The sequence below is a fragment of the Peromyscus leucopus genome, chromosome 17 (genome assembly GCF_004664715.2).
Source record: "Peromyscus leucopus breed LL Stock chromosome 17, UCI_PerLeu_2.1, whole genome shotgun sequence".
NCBI classification, from domain to species: Eukaryota; Metazoa; Chordata; class Mammalia; order Rodentia; family Cricetidae; genus Peromyscus; species Peromyscus leucopus.
This window is the reverse complement of record NC_051077.1, coordinates 54,544,363-54,564,416: the sequence shown is the minus strand read 5'-3', so window position 1 is coordinate 54,564,416 and position 20,054 is coordinate 54,544,363. Positions and strand designations below refer to the sequence as shown.

Below are 20,054 nucleotides of genomic sequence, written 5' to 3'. Positions count from 1 at the left end.
GTGTGGCCACAGCAGGCCCTGACGGTGGTTACTGGTTCTTCTCTGGTCACTTTTCAGAAACGGCCACAGTCCACAGACTTCATTGACCCCCTGGCCAGCAAGAAGCCCCGGATCTCACACTTCACACAGCGAGCACAGCCTACCCTCAATGGCAAACTGGGCACCCCCAATGGCCATGAGACCGTGCTGCCCACCCTGGGGCCCACCCCCACGGACACCTTCAGTTCTAGCCATCTGCCCCCACGGCTGGAGCCCCCACGGACCCACGACCCCCTGGCTGATGTCAGTAATGACCTGGGCCACAGTGCCCAGGACTACAAGCACCAGGAGGCCGCCCCCGCCCCAGCCTCTCACCTCGGTCTGCCCCTGCTGACGGACTTGACCCAGTCTGAGCGACCTGCTGGCTCCTCACACAGTCACAGCCGACCCAAGAAGAAGTCCAAGAAGCACAAGGACAGAGAGCGGCCCCCTGAGGACAGGCCCCCTGAGGACAGGCCCCCTGCTCCACAGCCCGACGCCCCTGCCGCCCCTGCCCTGCTCCCAGACACCCCAGGTCAGTACCGTCCGGTTGTTTGTCTGAGCCCTGGGGTGTGGGGTGTGAGGACACCACTGGAGTCAGGACCTGGGCCACGGTTTGTGGCCACCAGCCTGCTCAGTGCTTGGAGCGCGGGGCTGAAGCACCCGGGCCAGGTTACCATGGGAAGCAGCGTCTGGGAGCGCTGATGCCCTGGGCCAGTGAAGAGAGCGGCTGTACCTGGGGGCAATGGCTGCTGGGACAGGAGGACCCCGGGGAGTGAGGCAGAGGCACCTGTGTCTGTGGTCCTTGAGAGGAGGCCGCTGAACCACTGCCACGCCTGCTGACGGTGCTCTCGGGGCCAGAGGCCGCTGCTGGCTCTGCCTGATGGGGATGACAGACAGGGCGTACTGTCCTGACCAGAAACAAACTCAGAAGCCAGACGCAGTGCACACCCCTCTGCAACAGAGCCTCCCCGTGAGGACCAGATGGTCACCTGGCCCATGTGCTTAGGCAGGATGTTGTGGCTGCACAGGACACTCTCCTTTTCCCTCCTTCCATTGAGGCCTAGCCCTTGGGATGACTCTGCTCATGTTCAGGGGCCTCAGCAGAGACCTTCGGTGTACCCCTGCTCCGCCATCTCTGTGCCTGTGGATCCGCTGTCAGCCGGGTCAGCTCCCTGGTCAAGTGTCCAGGGTCTCCCGCTCAGTCGGCCCTGAAGCCGCCACAGTGCTTAGGCTGAGAGCATCTGATTGAATGGGGTGTGTGGGGACCTTGAGCTGCTGGCCCAGGGAAGCAGCGAGTGTACCCTGTCATCCCAGCCATGGAGGGTAGCCCAGGCTACCTGCAGATGAAACCTGCAATAAATGAATTAAATGGCTGGAACGAGGTGCTCTGCCTGGCAGGCAACTCCTGCCCAGGTACTGCCTGCACCTTGCTCTCCCCTTCTAGATCCCACCGGCTCCCGGCGGTAGGTTTGGTCGGGAGTGCCTTGTGGAGGACCCGCTCCTGACCAGCCCAGCCCACAGTGTGTGCTGTGCAAAGGACTGGGGTCTGATGGGTCTCCGTGAAGGCTAGTGCCAGCATGGTTCACGGCTGTGCCGTCAGAGACAGCATCTGCCCTGTGGTCTGCATGGCCAGGTTTGCCTCCAGCCAGTGCAGATGCCCCCACTGCCAGCCACTGTGCAGAGACCGCGTGAGAGGGGCGTGTCTGGGCTATGTGGCCGTAGCCTGGACAGTGGGTTCCCACTGGCCCACTGCTAGTGCCCAGACGTGTGGCCATCACGCATGGCTTGCACCCCCGCCCTGGCCCTGGACTAAGGGTGCATTGCTCATGCAGGTCTGAATGGAGCCTGTGCCAGTGTCCCCACGGCCACGTCAGAGACCCCGGACTATTTGCTGTGAGTATCCACCTAGGCTGTGCCCCCGTCCAGACCCTGCCTGAGCCGGGTGCTGCTGCCCACTGTGCCCACTGTGCCCGTGAGCCCCAGCTGCCCTTCTCGTCCCTCAGGAAATACCCTGCCATCTCCTCATCGGAGCAGCGTCAGAGCTACAAGAATGACTTCAACGCCGAATACAACGAGTACCGGAGCCTGCACGCGCGCATCGAGCAGATCACGCGCAGGTTCACGCAGCTCGATGAACAGCTCAGGCAGCTGAGCCAGGGCTCCGAGGAATATGAGGTAGCGCTAGCCATCCAGAGCCGGCAGCGACCGGGGTCAGGGTGTGTGACCTGGGCTGGGTCCCAGCCTCAGGAGGTCTTGTAGCGCACACGGGTTTCTGGGGCACCCACTTCCTATGTGTCTCCCCCGCCATGTCCCCTGCACCCTTGGAAGAATTGCAGCAGGGTCACCCACCTCCTGTGGCTGTCCCTGCCTGCCTGTCTCGTTGGTCACTTCCAGAGAGGGCTGACATTTGCAGCTTTCCCTGGTGGGACGTAATTAAATTAGTTCTTGGTGTTTCCCCCCAGACAACCCGTGGGCAGATTCTTCAGGAATACCGGAAAATCAAAAAGGTGCGTGAGGCAGAGTGGGCGCTGAGTGGGAAGCCCGCACACCTGGCGGGTGCTGGCTGGGTGGGCGTCTCACCCGCGCCTTGGTTCCCTGCAGACCAACACCAACTACAGCCGGGAGAAGCGGCGCTGCGAGTACCTGCACCGCAAGCTGGCCCACATCAAGCGGCTCATCGCCGAGTACGACCAGCGGCAGCTGCAGGCCTGGCCCTAGCGCACCAGCCGCACTCGCCAGGGAGGGCTCCGCCTGCCTTTTCTAGTTTTCTATGAACTTGGCCCTTTGGCGGCCACAGAGACTGTCTATTTTTGTACCTTTTCTACTCTGTGCCTCCAGGGTTAGAGGCTCCAGGGAGAGTGAGTGGGCAGCGCCGGGTCCGGCCACCTTCAGATCCCCGCTGGCAAGGTCACCGCAGCTCCCGGCTGTGCCTGAAGCCCTCCGTGGTGGCCTCGGCAGCGTACGGTCCTCAGCCCCACACACCTGCTCTTCATGTCCCATGGAGGCTGCGTTGGGCCCTGCTGCCGGCCTCGCTCCATCCCTCCGTCCCTCGTGGGTCCTGGGGTCCTCTCTGGCAGGGGGACTGAGGGTGGTGCCTTGCTCGCCTTCTCCAGGGCGCAGGCCTGTGGCCCCCAATTGCTGCTTTCTTACTGTGCCTCGTCTTCTCATACCCCAAATCCTAGGGGCCATCAGTGTGCGTGCGTACGTTTGTGTGTGCGTGTGTGTGCGTGCGTGTGTGTGCGTGCGTGTGTGTGCGTGCGTGCGTGCGTGCGTGCGTGTGTGTGTGTGTGTGTGTGTGTGTACGCGCGTGTGGGTTCTGAGCTGTGCACATTCGGAAGGAAGCTATGGTGGGCATGTGCTGGGGGCTGCAGGGTCCCTGCACCCACAGCTGCAGAACAGGGAGAGCAGGAAACTCTAACACAGATGTCTGTTTTTCTAAACCTTGGGGGTGTCTGGATGGCTTCCAAAGAGCCTGGCTACCAGGAGGCACCTGCCTGGTCCAGCCCTACCCTGCTCAGCTCTCTGCTTTTCCTTGGGACCCCTGGGGTCCTCAGACCCTACCGGAACCATCCCTTCATGTTTGATCAGCTGTTGGTTTCTCAGTGGGGCAGGGCGAGATTCCCTGCACAGTGCATGTCTGTTTTGTCCTGTTGTCTTGAGATTTATGGAGGGAGTGCAGGGCCAGGCTCCAGGGCTGTGGGTGCTGGCAGTTTAGAGATGGTCTAACTTATTGGTGGTCTCCGCCTTCGGACTCGACAGTGGATAGTCTACTTTGAGCCATGGAGTTGGTGTTTACAGTCTTCACTTTTGCCAAAACGTTACAGTTGACAGGAGAGGCGGTGCCTCCTGGGGACCCTTTCTCAGAACCTGTCTTTTGTACACTAAGCAGGTGAACCGCCGACTTTTAAAGTCTATAATAAATTTGATGGAATCGAACCCTCTTGTGCTTTGTGTATGTCACTGCAGGATGCGGGGTGGCCCTGGGTGAGAACTTGGCCCCCTGCGGTCAGGCAGGCTGGGGTGGTCAGGCACTATGGCAGACTTGGTACAAACAGGGTGGGCTCTCCCGCAGCACCAAGGCCTGCTTTAAAAACAGCGGCTCGCAGCAAGGGGCAGCCAGCACTCAACAGAGGCGGTGGAGTGAGCGCTGGGCATGGCCACCGTCGGCCTGGGCTCCCGGCAGACCGCAGAGGCCGGGTTTGCACCGGGCAGTCTGTGAGCATGTTTGTTTTCAAAGGGAAGGGCCGGGGTCAGTCGGCCTCCAGGCCTTGGCCAGACTTCTGAGAGTTCTGAGGCGGCTGAGGAGGCGGAAGGAGAGCCAGGCGGCGCCCTGCGGGCCGCTGTGTACCCACCACCTGGGAACAGCCTGGCCGTGCTCTTCACGCCGCCATCCCGGGGGCCCTTGTTCCGCACACCTCCCAGACAAAGCGGTCCCTGGCCACAGCCGCCTCCCCCAGGAGGTCCAGGCCTGGGGGACTCTCGGCCCCAGTCCTCCTGTCTGTCCATCACCCTCCCAGATGCTGGGACGGTAGGCAGTATCATCACCTAAGTCACCCCAAGAGGACAGGACAGGAGCAGCGGTCTGGGTCCCCGCCCATGGGTCCCTGCTTGCATCTGAGCTCCTCTGCGGGGCTTTTCTTTAGGGGATGCCGGGGAATAAGCCTGTAGTTCGTTCCCGCTTCCCAATCTCCTGTGCGTACATCAAAACCCTCTCCAACAGGGAGTCCTGCCTGGCTCTCCTCACCGGGATGTGCTCAGCCCCCTCTCTGCCCCTTCATATTGCGACTGACTCGGGTTATCTGAAACGACAATCTTGACGCCTGCCTACAAAGCGCAGTCCCTCTCCCTCGGGCAGACATTGCGGACGATCCACCTTTTTGGCCCAGCTCCAGCAGTGGAAAGTTTCCGCTAGGAGGAGGCAGCTTGTTTTGGAAAGTTCTGGAGGTGCCGCCCCCGCCTGCCCGCCGGGTTCCCACGTTCCTTATCGCCGAGCCTGTCGAGGGGGAGGCCGCGCTGGCCTGGCCGCTGTCCCCTCCCCTTGGCCTGGCCACGCAGGCTGGCGCGCAGGCCTGGGGGGCTGGGGGCAGGCAGGGCGGCCGGTGCGCAGCCCAGCTCCGCCGGGACCCCCGAGGCCCCTCACCCAGCTAGGCCCCGCCTCCCTGACGGTGGCTGCCGCCCATTGGCTGCCGGGTGGTCCCGGTGCAACGTGGTTGCGCAGCCAGCCAATGCGCACGGCGCTCGCGCCCAAGGCTGCTTCCGGCCGCTGGGTCCGCAGCACCTCGAACCCTGGGCTGCTCGTCACGCCCAGCGGGGGGCGTGGCCGGGGCGTGGTCTCGGCGCTTTTCTCCGCTGCCCGCGCGCCCCGGGGCCCCACGCTGTCCGCCTCCGTAGTCCGGTCCGACTCGGAGCCGGTGAGTGCGGTCCTGGCCTAGGGCGGAGGGTGGGCTGCCGGGCGGAGGGCCCGCCCTCACCGGCTCTGGCCCGCAGCTCGCCGCGATGGAGCCCGCCGCCGAGATCCTGGTGGACAGCCCGGACGTCGTCTACAGCGCCGAGGCCATCGAGGCTCGCTACGAGTACCGGACGACGCGCGTCAGCCGCGAGGGCGGCGTGCTGCGGGTGCGCGCGGGGCGTGGGCGGCGGCGGACCCCCGGAGCCCGGGGCCCCGCGGCTCACTCCCCGCCCGTCCTTAGGTGCAGCCCACGGCTACGCGCTTCACCTTCCGCACCGCCCGGCAGGTGCCCCGGCTCGGGGTCATGCTGGTCGGCTGGGGCGGGAACAACGGCTCCACGCTCACCGCGGCCGTGCTGGCCAACCGGCTGCGCCTGACCTGGCCCACGCGCACGGGTCGCAAGGTGGGGGCCCGGGCGGCGGAGCGGGGGGGGGGACGAGGCGGGGAGGGGCCCGGGGGCGGGGCCGTGAGGTGTGGGTGACGTCATGCCAGGTCTGGGCCAGCGGAGGGGGCGTGGCCTCTGGGCTCGCGGGTCCCCGCGCCGCGCCCCTCCCTGCTCACCACCCTGCGCCTCCCGTCCCCCCAGGAAGCGAACTATTACGGCTCGCTGACCCAGGCGGGCACCGTGAACCTGGGTCTGGACGGGGACGGCCGCGAGGTGTTTGTGCCCTTCAGCGCGCTGCTGCCCATGGTGGCCCCCAACGACCTGGTGTTTGACGGTGGGCGGGCGGGACCTCGGGGTGGGATGGGGGGAGGCGTGGGGAGGCCCAGGGTGGAGGATGGGTCCAGAGCGAGGGTCCCCACCCCCCAGGCTGGGATATCTCGTCACTGAACCTGGCCGAGGCGATGCGGCGCGCGCAGGTCCTGGACTGCGGCCTGCAGGAGCAGCTGTGGCCGCACATGGAGAGCCTGCGCCCGCGGCCCTCCGTCTACATCCCCGAGTTCATCGCTGCCAACCAGACAGCACGTGCGGACAACCTCATCCCTGGCACACGCGCGCAGCAGGTGGAGGCCTCGACCGCTTCCCGGCCCACTGCCCCATACTGGCCTGTGGTCCTCCCTCCCCGTCCCGCGTAATGGGCGGCCCAAGCCTGGGGCGGGGGGCTTGGACGGTGCCACCCACTCTCCCCCATCCTTTCCCAGCTGGAGCAGATCCGAAAGGACATTCGAGACTTCCGGTCCAGCGCGGGCTTGGACAAGGTCATTGTGCTGTGGACCGCCAACACGGAGCGTTTCTGCGAGGTGGTCGCAGGTCGCAACGACACAGCCGAGAACTTGCTGCGCACTATCCAGGTGGGCGCACGCCCAGAATGCCGGGAGCCGCGGCCAGGCCAGAGGGAGCCTGGGCTGACTGCCTCTCTGCCCTCAGCTTGGCCTGGAGGTGTCGCCGTCCACACTTTTTGCTGTGGCCAGCATCCTGGAGGGCTGCGCCTTCCTCAACGGGTCCCCACAGAACACACTGGTGCCCGGCGCCCTGGAGCTGGCTTCCCAGCGCCACGTGTTCGTGGGTGGGGATGATTTCAAGTCCGGTCAGACCAAGGTCAAGTCCGTTCTGGTGGATTTCCTCATCGGCTCTGGCCTCAAGGTACCTGGGGGCTTCATGAGGGGCCAGAAGGGGGCCGGAAACCTGGGTTGGTGAGGGTGCTGCCGAGCCGGGCGCCCGCATCGGTCCTGACTCCGTTGACCGCACAGACCATGTCCATCGTGAGCTACAACCACCTGGGCAACAACGACGGGCAGAACCTGTCGGCCCCGCAGCAGTTCCGCTCCAAGGAGGTGTCCAAGAGCAGCGTGGTGGACGACATGGTCCAGAGCAACCGCGTGCTCTACGCACCCGGAGAGGAGCCAGACCACTGCGTAGGTGGGGGTGCGGGCGGGCAGGGCCTGGGCGCGGTGCCGTGGGGCCGAGCGACCTGCCGAACCTCCACAGGTGGTGATCAAATACGTGCCCTACGTGGGCGACAGCAAGCGCGCCCTGGACGAGTACACCTCGGAGCTGATGCTGGGTGGGACCAACACCCTGGTGCTCCACAACACCTGTGAGGTGCGGGGGGCGGGCTCGGGGGCGGGGGGCGGGGCGGGTGTTGACGCGCCGGACCCGGGTCACAGCGCCCACCGACCCCCACCAGGACTCGCTCCTGGCGGCGCCCATCATGCTGGACCTAGTGCTGCTCACTGAGCTCTGTCAGCGCGTGAACTTCTGCACCGACCTGGACCCCGAGCCTCAGGGCTTCCACCCGGTGCTGTCCCTGCTCAGCTTCCTCTTCAAGGCACCGCTGGTGCCCCCGGGCAGCCCCGTGGTGAACGCGCTCTTCCGTCAGCGCAGCTGCATCGAGAACATTCTCAGGTGCGCCTGCTGGTGGGCAGGACCCAGGGCCGGCAGGCAGGGCAGTCGTGGGGCCCCGCTGAGTCCACGCTCTCCCCACAGGGCCTGTGTGGGGCTCCCGCCCCAGAACCACATGCTCTTAGAGCACAAGATGGAGCGCCCAGGCCCGGCCCTCAAGCCGGGAGAGACGGCAGCCGCCAGCCCACTGCCACACAAGAAAGAGTCCACACCCGCTGCCACCAACGGCTGCACCGGTGATGCCAACGGGCATGCCCAGGCACCGGCTCCAGAGGTGTCCACTGCTTAAATCGAGCGATCCTTTCACCCCCAACCCTCCTCTCCTGATGAAATAAAGGGTCCCCATCAGGCAGGCCTCCTTGCGGCTTTTTACAGAGTTTCAGTGCGTAGCCCTGGCTAGCCTAGGATTTGGTGTGTAGACCAGGCTGGCCTCGAACTCAACCCATCCACTTGCCTCTGCCCCAGAGCTGGGGTTCAAGGCCTGCGCCACCAGCCTGGCCCCTGTGCTGACGCCTCAGCTTCACGGGACTGAGGCCAAAGCCAGTGGTCAAGTGAGGGAAACCAGCCATACCAAAAGACAAAACCAAGTGTGTTTATTGGCAGCCCCCCTCCATCCCCAAGCCCTGTGACAGCACATAGGTCCGAAGGTCTCTGAGGTCCTTGCGCGTCTGTGTGCGTGCGTGTGTGTGCGCGCGCGTGATGTGTGTGCGTGTGGTGTGTGTGTGTGTGTGTTTAGAAAATGAGAAAGTCCTTCGTGGGGGCCCTGCTGGCCGTCCAGGCTGGGCTGGCCAGGAGTCCGGGTAGCAGAGGCGCGACCCGAGACCTCACCAGCAGGACGCTGGGCTCGGGCCAGGGCTATCACACGCTCATGGTCATGCCGGGGGAGTACTGCAGAGAGAGGGCGGCGCGCGGAGGGAGCGCGGCTCAGCTCCGGCCGAGGCTGTGGCCCGCCCTCCCGGGGACAGGGGGAGCCCGGGGAGGGTGGGGAGGAGGGGAAGGGGCCGCGGCCGCCCCCCCACCTGGCCCGCCGCGGTCACGGTCTTGCTCTGGCCCCGCGGCCGCCCCGCCGGGGTCTGCCCGCCAGGCCCCTCCGGCCCGCCGCGGCCGCGGGTGGGGAGTCGACGCAGGCGCTTACGCTTTCGCTCGGGAACGGATGCAGGAAGGTCCCGGCGGCCGCCATCTCGCTGTCGTCGCGCGGGGTCCCCGGGGCGTTGCTCAGGCCGCCCACGGCGCCGGGGGAGTTCTGGGGGCGGCGCCGGTCAGCGCGTGGGGCCCCCGCCCCAGACCCCCTGCCTCCACCCACCCAGCGTGCGCGACCTCACCTTCGGCAGCCCGTCCATGTCGCCCGAGCCTGCGGAGAGACGAGGGGCTCAGGCGCCGGGGCGGAGCTCAGGGACGGGGTAACCCGGGACCTCTCGTTCCCCAGGCTAGCCCGGGGGCGATGGAGGGCGCAGGCGTTGCGCCCAGGGGCCACCCGAGAGCTTGGGGACAGGGGTCTCCCAGTCGCCCCTCCCGTGGCGTGGAGATCGGGGCACTAGCGGGGCTAGGCGCCGGCGACCAGGGACCCTGGCAGCCTCCTGCCCCGGCGCCGGGGGTCACGGTGCCCGCGACGGAGCCGCTAGGTGGCGCCCGGCCACTCACCCAGGGATCCGTTCACGTGGTGCGGCTCCATCGCGCTCATAGAGGCCATTGGGCCCTCGGGGCCGGGGCCGAGCGGGAACTGCGGGCACAGGGCAGCGTGGGGCTCGGGCCGGCCGCCCCCCGCGGGGTCCCCGTCGGGTGAGGCGCACCGGCCCCCACTCACGTTAGCCCTGCCGGCGCCCGGCCCGATGGAGTTCATGATGGTATACATGCTCTCGCTGGAGTTGGTGGAGTCTGGGGGCGAGAGCAGGGGCCGCGTGGGTGGGTGGGTGCGTGCAGTGGGGACCCTGGCCCACTCCAACCCACGGGAGCCTTACCTCCAGGGCTGGGCATGATGGGCGTTCCGGGGGCCCCGCCCCCTCCGGCGGGTCCCTGCACGGAGACAGGGGGACTGTGAGACGGGGCTCGTCCGGCCTGCACCCTGCAGCTCCCACGCGCACCCGCAGCGACTCACCGTGTAGCTGCCAGGAGACGAGGAAGCGTAGGGGATCTGGGGACAGGCAGGGACAGCTGTGAGGTCAGGGGCAGGCAGCTGGCCCGAGCCCTCCTTCCCCAGCTCACCCTGCCTGCCACTCACCGAGTTACCGCTGGGACTGGCCCACGGGCCACGCACCCCCGGACCCCTGCAAGAGAGGGGGGCGCTGCAGCAGCCCAGGCGCCCAGGGCCCAGCAACCCGTCATTCCCTAGGGCTAAGTGACACTCTTGGCCTCAGTTTCCCCTCCAGACAGTGGAATAAACAATGCCCAAGTTGTCCCTGAATACACGGCCTGCCTCTAGGTGGGCGACCTCGAGCCTGAGGGTACCCCAGGGCCTTACATGTTCATGGACGGCAGGACCTGGCTGGTGGCAAGGGAACTGGGTGGGGGCCGCATGCCGGCTCCATAGCCCTGTCGAGGAAAGGGTGAGTCAGAAGGAACCCAGGGCGTGGCCCTTCTGTCCCACGACGGGTTGGGCCGCCCCTTACCTGGGGCCCAACACTGGCCATGCCCCTCGGGGGCGTCACCCTCTGCATCGGGGCTCCCAGGCTGGGGTGCCCTGGGCAGACATAAGGAAGAGGCTCAGGCTTGGGCATTCCCAGTCCGGGCACCAGCAGCGGGGGTCTGTTACTCACCCTGGGTGCGTGGGGAGGGGTCCATGGCACCGGGGATGAGGGGCTGGGAGCCAGGGAGGCCCACGGGAGGCTGCGGAGGGGGGCGTGACACTGAGCTGGAGGCCACGCCCCCACCCAGGTCCTGTCCCCCCCCACCCCACCCTCTCTCACCTGGCCTGGCATCCTTAGGGCGGGCCGGGCAGCCCCCGGGAACCGTGCAGACATGAAGGGCTGGAAGAGGTGGGTTGGGGTCAGCACCCCCATGTCGTGCTTCCCTAAAGAAACCCCGTTCTTACTGTGCCTGGGGGCAGGGCAGGCGCTGGGGCCTCCAACCTGGCTAGTCCCCTGCCTCAGAGCCAGGCTGCAGACCACAGGCAGTTGGCACAGCTGCAGAAGGGGTTCACCAGCGTGTGCGCCCACCTGACTGCGGGGTTCACCAACGTGTGCGCCCACCTGACTGCGGGGTTCACCTGACTGCAGGGTTCACCAGCGTGTGCGCCCACCTGACTGCAGGGTTCACCAGCGTGTGCGCCCACCTGACTGCAGGGTTCACCAACGTGTGTGCCCACCTGACTGCGGGGTTCACCTGACTGCAGGGTTCACCAGCGTGTGCGCCCACCTGACTGCGGGGTTCACCAGCGTGTGGGCCCCACCTGACTGCGGGGTTCACCAGCGTGTGCGCCCACCTGACTGCGGGGTTCACCAGCGTGTGCGCCCACCTGACTGCGGGGTTCACCTGACTGCGGGGTTCACCTGACTGCGGGGTTCACCTGACGCGTGTGGCCCCACGTGACTGCGGGGTTCACCTGACTGCGGGGTTCACCAGCGTGTGCGCCCACCTGGCTGCGGGGTTCACCAGCGTGTGCGCCCACCTGACTGCGGGGTTCACCAGCGTGTGCGCCCACCTGACTGCGGGGTTCACCTGACTGCGGGGTTCACCTGACGCGTGTGGCCCCACGTGACTGCGGGGTTCACCTGACTGCGGGGTTCACCTGACTGCGGGGTTCACCAGCGTGTGGGCCCCACCTGACTACGGGGTTCACCTGACTGCGGGGTTCACCAGCGTGTGGCCCCACGTGACTGCGGGGTTCACCTGACTGCGGGGTTCACCAGCGTGTGCGCCCACCTGACTGCGGGGTTCACCAGCGTGTGCGCCCACCTGGCTGCGGGGTTCACCAGCGTGTGCGCCCACCTGGCTGCGGGGTTCACCAGCGTGTGCGCCCACCTGGCTGCGGGGTTCACCTGACTGCGGGGTTCACCAGCGTGTGCGCCCACCTGGCTGCGGGGTTCACCAGCGTGTGCGCCCACCTGGCTGCGGGGTTCACCAGCGTGTGCGCCCACCTGGCTGCGGGGTTCACCTGACTGCGGGGTTCACCAGCGTGTGGCCCGACCTGGCTGCGGGGTTCACCTGACTGCGGGGTTCACCTGACTGCGGGGTTCACCAGCGTGTGCGCCCACCTGGCTGCGGGGTTCACCTCTGGGGCACAGACGCATGTCTGTCGCTGGCGATGTCAGGGTGCATACATGTTCACACCCACTGTGGTGACAGCCCTTCCACGGAACTCTAGCCCGCGGCTCGCCCTACCTCAACTGCGGGGACAAGAGGCCCGGGGAGCCCTACCTGAAAGAAGCCTGGCGCCATCGGACCGGGCCCCATGGCGTCATTGGGGGCCATGGCGCCCATCACAGGGTTGGGGGCCGCCGCACTCTGCAAGGACACAGACACGGGAGGACGGGGTCAGCGCCCTCCGCGGTGACTTTCTGGACAGCCTGGGGACAGCTGTCGTGCGGCCCAGCGGGTGTCAGTCAGGACCAGAGGGGGGCTGCGTGGACCGGCACCCCAGACTCCTGCGGCCCCCCCTCTCCCGGCGCAGGGCGGCCTCGGAAGGCGCACACCCCGGCCGTGCAGCCCGTGCTTGCCCCAGGCTGTCCCGCGCGCCAGCCCTCCGGGAGGCAGGGGCAGTACTCGGGCAGGGCCAGGGTCCCCAACCCTCCTTAGGTGGACAAGGGCCAGGCTTGACAGGCCCAGAGCGGGGGTGGGGGGCCGACGGGCCACTTCCGCTGCCTGATTCCACTCTGGCGACCAAAGTGCCGGAAGCAGGAGGGGAGAGAGGCCCCAAGTCCGGGAAGGCTGACCTCAGGATGGCCCTTTCCGCTGACAGGTGGAGACCTTCCCGGGGGTCCCCAGGACCGCACCGGCCAGCACAGCAACGCCTGGCCATAGCTGAGCCAGGTCTCTGGTCTAGGCCCCCATGACAAACGACAGCATCCCACAGACTCGCAAGGACCCCCAAAGTCATTGCAATCGCGGGTGATTTAGGGGTTGCCATGACCAAAGCTCCCCAGGGTTCCTCGGTGCAGACCAGCCGGGTACTGCGGGACAGCAGCCTGATCGGGAACCCCACCCCCCGCCCCCGTCAATCATCCCACAGCGGCGACGACGCCCGCCCGCGTTACCATGACGACGGGCAGGGGCGCGCTAGCGTTTCCAGGAGACGCCAAGGTCGGGGCCGCAGCCGCGGGGCGCCAAAGACCAGTCTGCTCTGGCCCCGCCCTCCGACGCCCACGCTGCTATGGCAACCGGCGCCTAGGGACTGCGGAGCGGAGGCGAGGGCTGCCTACTGTGCCAAAGGGAAACTGAGGCCGGGGACTTGGCCTTTAACCTCAACACTCCAGGGGCGGAGGCAGAGAGATCTCTGAGTTCGAAGCCAGCATGAGCTACAGAGGATTCCGGGATAACAGGATTATTTTGTGAGACCCTGTCTCAAACAAAAAACGAAACAAAACATTCCAGGAGCTGAAGAGGCGGCTCAGCCGTTAGAAGACTGGGTTGCTCTGGCAGAGGCCCCAGGTTCGGTTCCCAGCCCCCCGCGGCAGTCCCCAGTAACTCAGTTCCAGGCACCTGACGCCCTCTCCTGACCCCACAGGCGCCAGGCACGCACTCGGTGTGCAGACAGACTTGCAGGCTTTAAAACATTCATACGCATGAAATAAAAGTATTTTTAAAAATAACGGAGAGGGGCGTGGTGGCGCACGCCTTTTAAGGCCTGCACTCGGGAGGCAGAGGCAGGCGGGTCTGAGGTCAAGGCCAGCCTGGGCTACAGAGGGAGATCCGGGACAGCCAGGGCAACGACACAGGGAAACAAAACAAAAGAAGTGGCCCAGATGCCCGAGCCCTGGGACTCACATAGTCCTGGAAGACTTTGGCCTCGCTGGAGTGTTCGCAGGCCTCTCTGCGGTCTGGGGCTGCGCAGTAAAGGTCCCAGAAGACACTGCGGGCAGCGGAGGGAGCGAGGTGACCCCACACCCCCACACTCCCGCTTCCCCCGCCTGCTCTCGTCTCGTCTCACGCAGGCACATACCACCACCAGGAATGCAGGAAACCGGGGGGCTCGCCCAGCGTGATGTTCTTCTCCCAGCGGATCTACGGGAGAGGCCGAGTGAGGGGCAGGTCCCCGAGAGGGGCGGCGCGGGGCGGCCTGGCAGGGTGGACACTCACCTCGGACAGGAAGGTCTGTGCCGACTTCTGGGCCCCCACATGCAGCAGGTATTCGTAGACATACAGCGCGAGCCTGCAGGCAGGGTGGGAGGTGGTGCAGGGTTGTTCAGCAGAGGGCACCCCCGGCAGAGCCCAACACAAGGCCACCATCAGGCTCCCCTGCCCCATACCAGATCCTCAGCACCGCCAATCACAGGACACAGCTTCAGTGACCTGTGGCAGCCAACTCCTATAGATCCATCAACACCCCACTAAAGGCCCCTCCCAAGGGCCCCATCCTCATCCTTAGTACCCAGTGATAACCGTAACTTTCCTTTCCCGTAGCATACTCAAGGAGACAGTAACGGCGACTCTGGGGGGGGTAGGGAGAGGTGAGGCAGAGGCGTGGCTGACAGAAGGCAGGGCCGGCAGTGCCACATCCCCGCCACGGGGCCACGGCCACGGCCTGCCTCTCACCTGCTGGGACTCTCTTGCTCCGTGGGCCACACGGCGGGTCAGGTCAGCCCACCCAGCCTTCCTTCCCTGGCAGCTCCCATCCCCAGGCCGCCCGCCTGCTGGGCACTGCCCCTGGCTCACGTATATGTTCTCTGGTGTCGCCACAGGGGCATGAGGATAAAGGGACGTGCTGGGAGCTGGAGAGACTGCGGGGCTCCAGGGGCCTCCCCAGATGTCCTCACCCTCCGCGGCCGAGGGCCTCATCCTAAAATAATCCGCCTGACTCAGGCCCTGCTCTCCCTCTGGCTTTCCTCTCCACCCTCACATCCCAGCACGGCCCCCATCTCATGTCTGTCCCAGGACACGCTTGGGAACAAATGCAGGGCCCTGCACCCCCAGCCTGGCCCCGGGGCTCTGCCCTTCACCTTGATATTCTTTCTTCACCCATCTATCCGCCCATCTGTCCACCTGCCCACCCACTCACCCCTCCCTCCATCCATTTGTCCCCCCGTCTGTCCACTGGTCTGTCCTGGTGCAGCGGCACACCGGCCACCCTCCTAGGGTCCATGCTGTTCTCTCAGACACACACGAGCAGACCGAGCTGGCCCAAGATGAGGGCTGGGCTTGCAACTTGTACCATGTGAGCTGCGGGATGGCAGCGTGGCCAGGGTGCCATGCCAGCCCAATCCCCCTCCTGACAGCCGAGGAGCTGTGGCCACCAGAGACTGAGCCGGGCCCCGACAGGATGAGGCAGCTCGGGGATACCCGGATGCTCGCTCCTGACTACTGTGACGTCATTCTCCACCACAGCCTGCCCGTCGGTGGCCTGACCCTGTGGGGCCCCCAGAGCCTCCGCCGGCTCCTTCTCTCGTGCTGCGCCCCCCCCCCCAGCCACCTGCTCCCTGGAAGCTCCCCCACATCCAAAGGGGGCCTCAGGAATTGGGTGTCGCGGGTGAGAGGCTCTCACCAGCACCCCAATCACAAGGCTAGTACAACAGGGAGACCCCATGGACCCCGCCACTAGGGTCTCCAGGGTGCTCCACCGTCCCCTCCCCCACCGCGTCTGCCCTGGAGCGGCCGCTCGGCCCTCGGCGACCACCTGCCTCCCACCCCAAGGCCTCGGCCTAGGCTGTGCCTCCCACCTCCAGCGTCTAGTCTGAGGTGTTCCTGCCCCACTCGACTCTGCCCAGGCCCCACTACTGTCTCTTCAGGTTGGGGGAGGGCCCGGCCACAGGTCCTGAGACCCGCACGGCACCGGCACCGGCACCGTCCCGGCTCAGCCCAGCCCCTCAGCTCCCCAATTCCCTTGCAGCAGAAAGCAAGGCCAGGACAAAGCTCAGCGCCCTTCCTGCTACAAGGGCTGAGGCCTGGAGCGCAGGCCTGGCCTGTGCGGCGTGGACGGCTTCACGTTAGCTGGTTCCCAGGGCCCAACACCACTGCCATGGCCACCATAATCACGGGGGTCCTGTAAAGGTCACCCCACCAGCACCCCTCAGACAGGCTGCTGGGAGCCGACATAACACTCCAGTCATCGTCTAACCCGTCCCCAGGTCATCATGCCAAGGTCTTCAGTGACCCTGTCACCCACAGCACGTCGTCACCTGTGTCACGAGGAAGGTGGCTGTCCTGTGTCGTCACCCTGAAGGCTGTTCAGAGAAGCCACCTCAGCTGCTGGGCAGCACCAGATGGACACGTGCCCATGGCCAATGCTTACACACTTCACCTACACAGGGTCCCCGCAGCCAGGCAGACGCCACCCGCCCTGGAGCTGGCTGCCCGCGCTCAGACGTACAGGCTCTAGTTGCTGAGGGGACAGAGGACAGGGCACAAGCAGGCCCGGAAGGTGGAGGCCACAAACAGGTGAGTCCAGGGTACAGATGGGGTGACCCTCACCCCACTCCTCAGAAGAGAAAAATCAGGGCTGGGCCAGTCAGTGACTGAGACACGAGTTGGAAGTCCTGACCTCTGAAAGGTCAGCCATCCACAGCGCGGTAAGTAAACTGAGGCAGGGCCACCTGCCGACCCTCTCTCTGAGGATCCCACAGGACAGATGGACGACCGTACACAGCCACGTGCTGAGAAGAGGCCTGGTTCCCGGGGCCTCACCTACCAGGACCGGCTCCACACAGGCCCCACCCACCCACCCACCCCAGCTCCACACAGCCCCCCCCATCCCAGCTCCACACAGGCCCCCTGCCCACCCCAGCTCCACACAGGCCCCCCCCCCGCCCACCCCAGCTCCACACAGCCCCCCCCCGCCCACCCCAGCTCCACACAGGCCCCCCCCCACCCATCCCAGCTCCCACACAGGCCCCCCCCGCCCCCCCCAGCTCCACACAGGCCCCCCCCCGCCCATCCCAGCTCCCACACAGGCCCCCCCCGCCCACCCCAGCTCCACACAGGCCCCCCCCCGCCCATCCCAGCTCCACACAGCCTCTCCCCCCCCCCCCCCCCCCCCCCCCCCCCCCCCCCCCCCCCCCCCGCCCATCCCAGCTCCCCGGCTTTGGCTTCAGCCATCCCAAGCCTGGTTGGCCTCTTTGCTGTTCTCTGCGAGGCCCGCAGCCCAGATTCACTGTTTTTTCAGACGGCCTTGCTAAGCAGGTGAGCTTGGATGGGAGATCCTCCTGCCTCAGCCTTCTGTATGCACTTTCAAAAACACAAGCCTCCCTGTGGTCCACACTCAACTTGAGGATTTCTGCTAATCCGCAGCCCAGCCGCAGCTCCCTGCCTGCTACCCCAGGGCCTTTGCACACACTGAGCCTGCCGGCCACCATATCCCCCCCACCTCACCCCCCACCCCCCTGGTCCCCCTCCAGCCTACCTTGAGGGCCCTTGCTTTCTGAATGCGCGTGTCCTCTCACACAGACCCCCCACCCCCGCCTCATCACCTCCCCAGCTTACACAGGACTACTGACTGTGTGAACTAGTCCCCAGGCTGGGCACTCCCCAGGTGTGGGGACCCAGGCTGACAGCCCTCCCACGTGGGCACTGATGCCAGGATGGGCCACTGAGTTTACTGAGCCACAAATGAGGCCTGAGGGGGCAGCCTTACGTGGCACCCGCAGTGACCAGACTTCTCTGTGCAGGGTGACCTGTCCCATAACCAGGACTGTGCCGGGCAGCACAGCCTCTGGGTGGCCAGCCATGTTCCCACGCAGGCCTCTGCACACTCACTCACCCCCAGTGTGAGTGCTGGACCCCAGCACACTTCAAGTGTTCGAATCTTCACCCGCTCCCCTGCATGGGCACCCAGGGAAGGAAAGCCAGCCCAGGTGGGTGCCCACTGGAAGCTTGTCCCCCTGGGCCACTGTGTGTCCAACACAGGGCACTGAGAGCCAGAACCACCCTGGCCCACCCGGGGCTGCCGGGTGCCGGAGGCTGCACCCTTCCCTCCTGCCCTGTGCCCACGCCTTTGCCCACAAGTGACGGTGGAGTTCCGCTCAGGTCACACATGCCCGTGCCAATCTCACGCTCTCCAACACCTCCCGTGGCCCTGGGGTCCCTCGACCTCCGGGAATCTGCAGCCACAGCGAACCCTACGAGTCCCGTTTCAAACCTCCAGCTTGGGGCTTGCATGCACGGGACTCCTGCAGCTCCCCACGAGCCCCATGGTCTCCCAGGCCGCCCCCAGTGCTCACGCCTGTCAGGTCTGTGTGACCCCAGAACCATCGAGGTCTCGCACCCCTCAGATGCTGTGCCTGCCGGGGCGTCCTGTGACCGCTCTCATGCACGTCCTGCTCTCCCGCTACACCATGGACTCCGTAGAGCTCAGTCCTCCGACCCCGCACCCCATCCACGGCCGTGTGATCCCAGCTGCCCTTTGGGGGCCTGTCTGACCCCTTGATCTCCTGTCCCCTCAAGTGTCCTGAGACCCCAGGCCCCCTCGGCTCTCCCACGCTGCCATGCCCTCTGTGTCTCACGTGACCCTGAGCCCCTGGAACTCGAGTGCCCCAATATATCCGGTCCTTTGTGTCTCCCGTGACCCCAAGAGAGCCTCAGGTCTCGCACGCCCACCATCACCCACCCTGGAGGTCTCGCATGACACCACGAGCCCCTTGACCTCGTGTGTACCCCTGAAATCGCGCTCCATTCTGATCTCCAGCAACTCCACGAGCCCTCTGGATCTCGTGTGTCCCCCTGAAATCCCGCACCCTCCTGGTCTCGCGTGACACCACGGCCCCCGGTCCTGCGTGGCCCCCGCGCCGCGCACTCACTTCTCGCGCGCCTGGCCGTCCGAGGGCGCGCAGCCCTTGCCCGCTTTGCCGTACATGCTCCGCACCTGTCAGGCGCGCGTGGCCATCGCTGCCCGCGCCCCGGGCCCCGCAGCCATGTCCGCGCGGGAGCTGCGGCCGCGGGTGGGTTCTAGCAGCGCTGCCCTCCGCGGGCTGTTCCGGGAAGCGCGCCACCGCCGCCGCGCGCCACCGCCGCTCTTAAAGCGGCAACGGCGGGCGCGCGGGTGGGCCCAGCGCTGGGAGCGCGCACGCGCAGAGCCGCGGGGGCGGCACTGCCCACCACCAGGTTGCGCGCGACTTAGCAGCGGCTGCTGTGCCTCTCGCGGACACCCACGCGGGAGACACGCTCTAGAGCTGCCATGCCTGAAAATCGGGAAGCCGAGGCAGGAGGATGACTGCGAGTTCCAGGCCCACCAAGGCTGTGGAGCGAGACTCCCAGTTGCACAGATTCGCGGGGCTGTGGGTATCTCGGCCTCGACTCGGGACATGCACCGGTCTCCTGACCTCAGAGTGCATGCGTCCACGACGTCCTGCACCTCGGACACACGCGGCGAGCCCACGTGCAGCGCGGCCAGCTGTGAGGAGTTCCATCTCTTTCTTTTGAGAGGGTTTCATCGTTCAGGCTGGCCTCGAACTAACCAAGCCGCAGAGGACGCGACCTTGAACTTCTGATCCTGCCTCAGCCTCCTGCTGCTGAGATGACGGGCGTGCTCTGGTTAGCCTGGGTGGCGTGCTGTGGATGGAACCCGGGGCTCTGTGCGTGCCAGCGCTGGACCAGCTGAGCCCCAGGCCGACCACAGTTTGTGTTTCTCTGAGTTCGATGCCAGCCTGTTCTACACAGCGAGTTACGGGACAAAAGGATGCATAGTGAGACCCCGTCTCAGAAGTCGGATCCAAACAAAACAATGTCTCGTGTAGCCCAGGCTGTCCTCCAACTCCCCGTGTCACTAAGGCTATCACTGAACTGGTGATCCTCCTGCCTCCACCTCTGGAGTACCCGAGTGGCACGCGTGCTCGCTGGGCCGAGGGCGTGCTTCCCCCTCCGCTCGCGCGCACGCGCACATGCATAGCACGCGGGCACCGTGAGCGCACGTGTGGTCGTGGCACATGGGAGTCAGGCGGCGTGCAGGCGAATGCTCGCTGTCCCTGCAAGTGTCCCCGGCTGGGCAGTGACGGTTTTGGGGGGGACAAGTAGGAGATTGCCCCAAGTGTGTCTTCAGCTCCTGGAACCTTGCACGGCGCAGTCATGGGCGCAGGTTTCCTGTTGGACGTGGGGGGGGGGGGCAGAGTAACAGCCTGCAGGTCACCGTGGCTCTGTGTCGTGCGCGGTGTCCCGGATGCA

General features: G+C 66.1%; 3 protein-coding genes across 9 annotated transcripts in view; 2 read left to right on the top strand and 1 right to left on the bottom strand.

The window, feature by feature from the left end:
- Ell (elongation factor for RNA polymerase II) overlaps positions 1 to 3,957 on the top strand; it is a 47,193-nt gene extending 43,236 nt beyond the window's left edge. The window contains exons 8-12 of the mRNA XM_028856925.2: positions 58 to 553; positions 1,854 to 1,914; positions 2,025 to 2,196; positions 2,484 to 2,528; positions 2,623 to 3,957. Coding sequence (XP_028712758.1) covers positions 58 to 553; positions 1,854 to 1,914; positions 2,025 to 2,196; positions 2,484 to 2,528; positions 2,623 to 2,739 — 891 coding nt within the window. The 3' untranslated portion in view covers positions 2,740 to 3,957. The remainder of the gene's footprint in view (positions 1 to 57; positions 554 to 1,853; positions 1,915 to 2,024; positions 2,197 to 2,483; positions 2,529 to 2,622) is intronic.
- A 1,364-nt stretch (positions 3,958 to 5,321) lies between these two features.
- Positions 5,322 to 8,166, top strand: Isyna1 (inositol-3-phosphate synthase 1). Its single transcript, XM_028856941.2, has 11 exons — positions 5,322 to 5,432; positions 5,509 to 5,637; positions 5,712 to 5,873; positions 6,057 to 6,189; positions 6,282 to 6,475; positions 6,614 to 6,763; positions 6,840 to 7,055; positions 7,163 to 7,327; positions 7,401 to 7,514; positions 7,600 to 7,817; positions 7,899 to 8,166. The coding sequence occupies exons 2-11, from the start codon at positions 5,518 to 5,520 to the stop codon at positions 8,101 to 8,103; spliced, it is 1,677 nt and encodes a 558-aa protein (XP_028712774.1). The 5' UTR covers positions 5,322 to 5,432; positions 5,509 to 5,517; the 3' UTR covers positions 8,104 to 8,166.
- Positions 8,167 to 8,382: 216 nt separating this feature from the next.
- On the bottom strand, positions 8,383 to 18,859 carry Ssbp4 (single stranded DNA binding protein 4). Of its 7 annotated transcripts, none has more exons than XM_037211854.1 (17): positions 18,695 to 18,859; positions 14,046 to 14,118; positions 13,909 to 13,970; positions 13,734 to 13,818; positions 12,168 to 12,254; positions 10,718 to 10,777; positions 10,568 to 10,637; positions 10,421 to 10,491; positions 10,273 to 10,343; positions 10,033 to 10,096; positions 9,910 to 9,945; positions 9,773 to 9,827; positions 9,619 to 9,689; positions 9,456 to 9,534; positions 9,137 to 9,165; positions 8,950 to 9,057; positions 8,529 to 8,702 (listed from the first exon to the last, which is right to left on the bottom strand). In XM_037211854.1, the coding sequence occupies exons 1-17, from the start codon at positions 18,748 to 18,750 to the stop codon at positions 8,673 to 8,675; spliced, it is 1,107 nt and encodes a 368-aa protein (XP_037067749.1). In that variant the 5' UTR covers positions 18,751 to 18,859; the 3' UTR covers positions 8,529 to 8,672. The 7 variants fall into 7 exon arrangements, with proteins under 7 accessions (XP_037067746.1, XP_037067747.1, XP_037067749.1 ...); XM_028856944.2 differs by having other exon boundaries at positions 10,033 to 10,078; positions 18,695 to 18,750; XM_037211851.1 differs by having other exon boundaries at positions 8,383 to 8,702; positions 8,834 to 9,057; positions 9,456 to 9,689; positions 10,033 to 10,078; positions 18,695 to 18,750.
- Positions 18,860 to 20,054: the final 1,195 nt, after the last annotated feature.

Coding starts and splice junctions, on each gene's coding strand:
- Isyna1 (XM_028856941.2), top strand. CDS start 5,518: ATGGAGCCCGCCGCCGAGATCCTGGTGGACAGCCCGGACGTCGTCTAC. Junction 5,638..5,711: donor GCGAGGGCGGCGTGCTGCGG/GTGCGCGCGGGG, acceptor GCCCGTCCTTAG/GTGCAGCCCACGGCTACGCG. Junction 6,476..6,613: donor CTGGCACACGCGCGCAGCAG/GTGGAGGCCTCG, acceptor ATCCTTTCCCAG/CTGGAGCAGATCCGAAAGGA.
- Ssbp4 (XM_037211851.1), bottom strand. CDS start 18,750: ATGTACGGCAAAGCGGGCAAGGGCTGCGCGCCCTCGGACGGCCAGGCG. Junction 10,778..12,167: donor TGGCGCCAGGCTTCTTTCAG/GTAGGGCTCCCC, acceptor CACCTCTTCCAG/CCCTTCATGTCTGCACGGTT. Junction 9,166..9,455: donor CCACGTGAACGGATCCCTGG/GTGAGTGGCCGG, acceptor GTCTCTCCGCAG/GCTCGGGCGACATGGACGGG.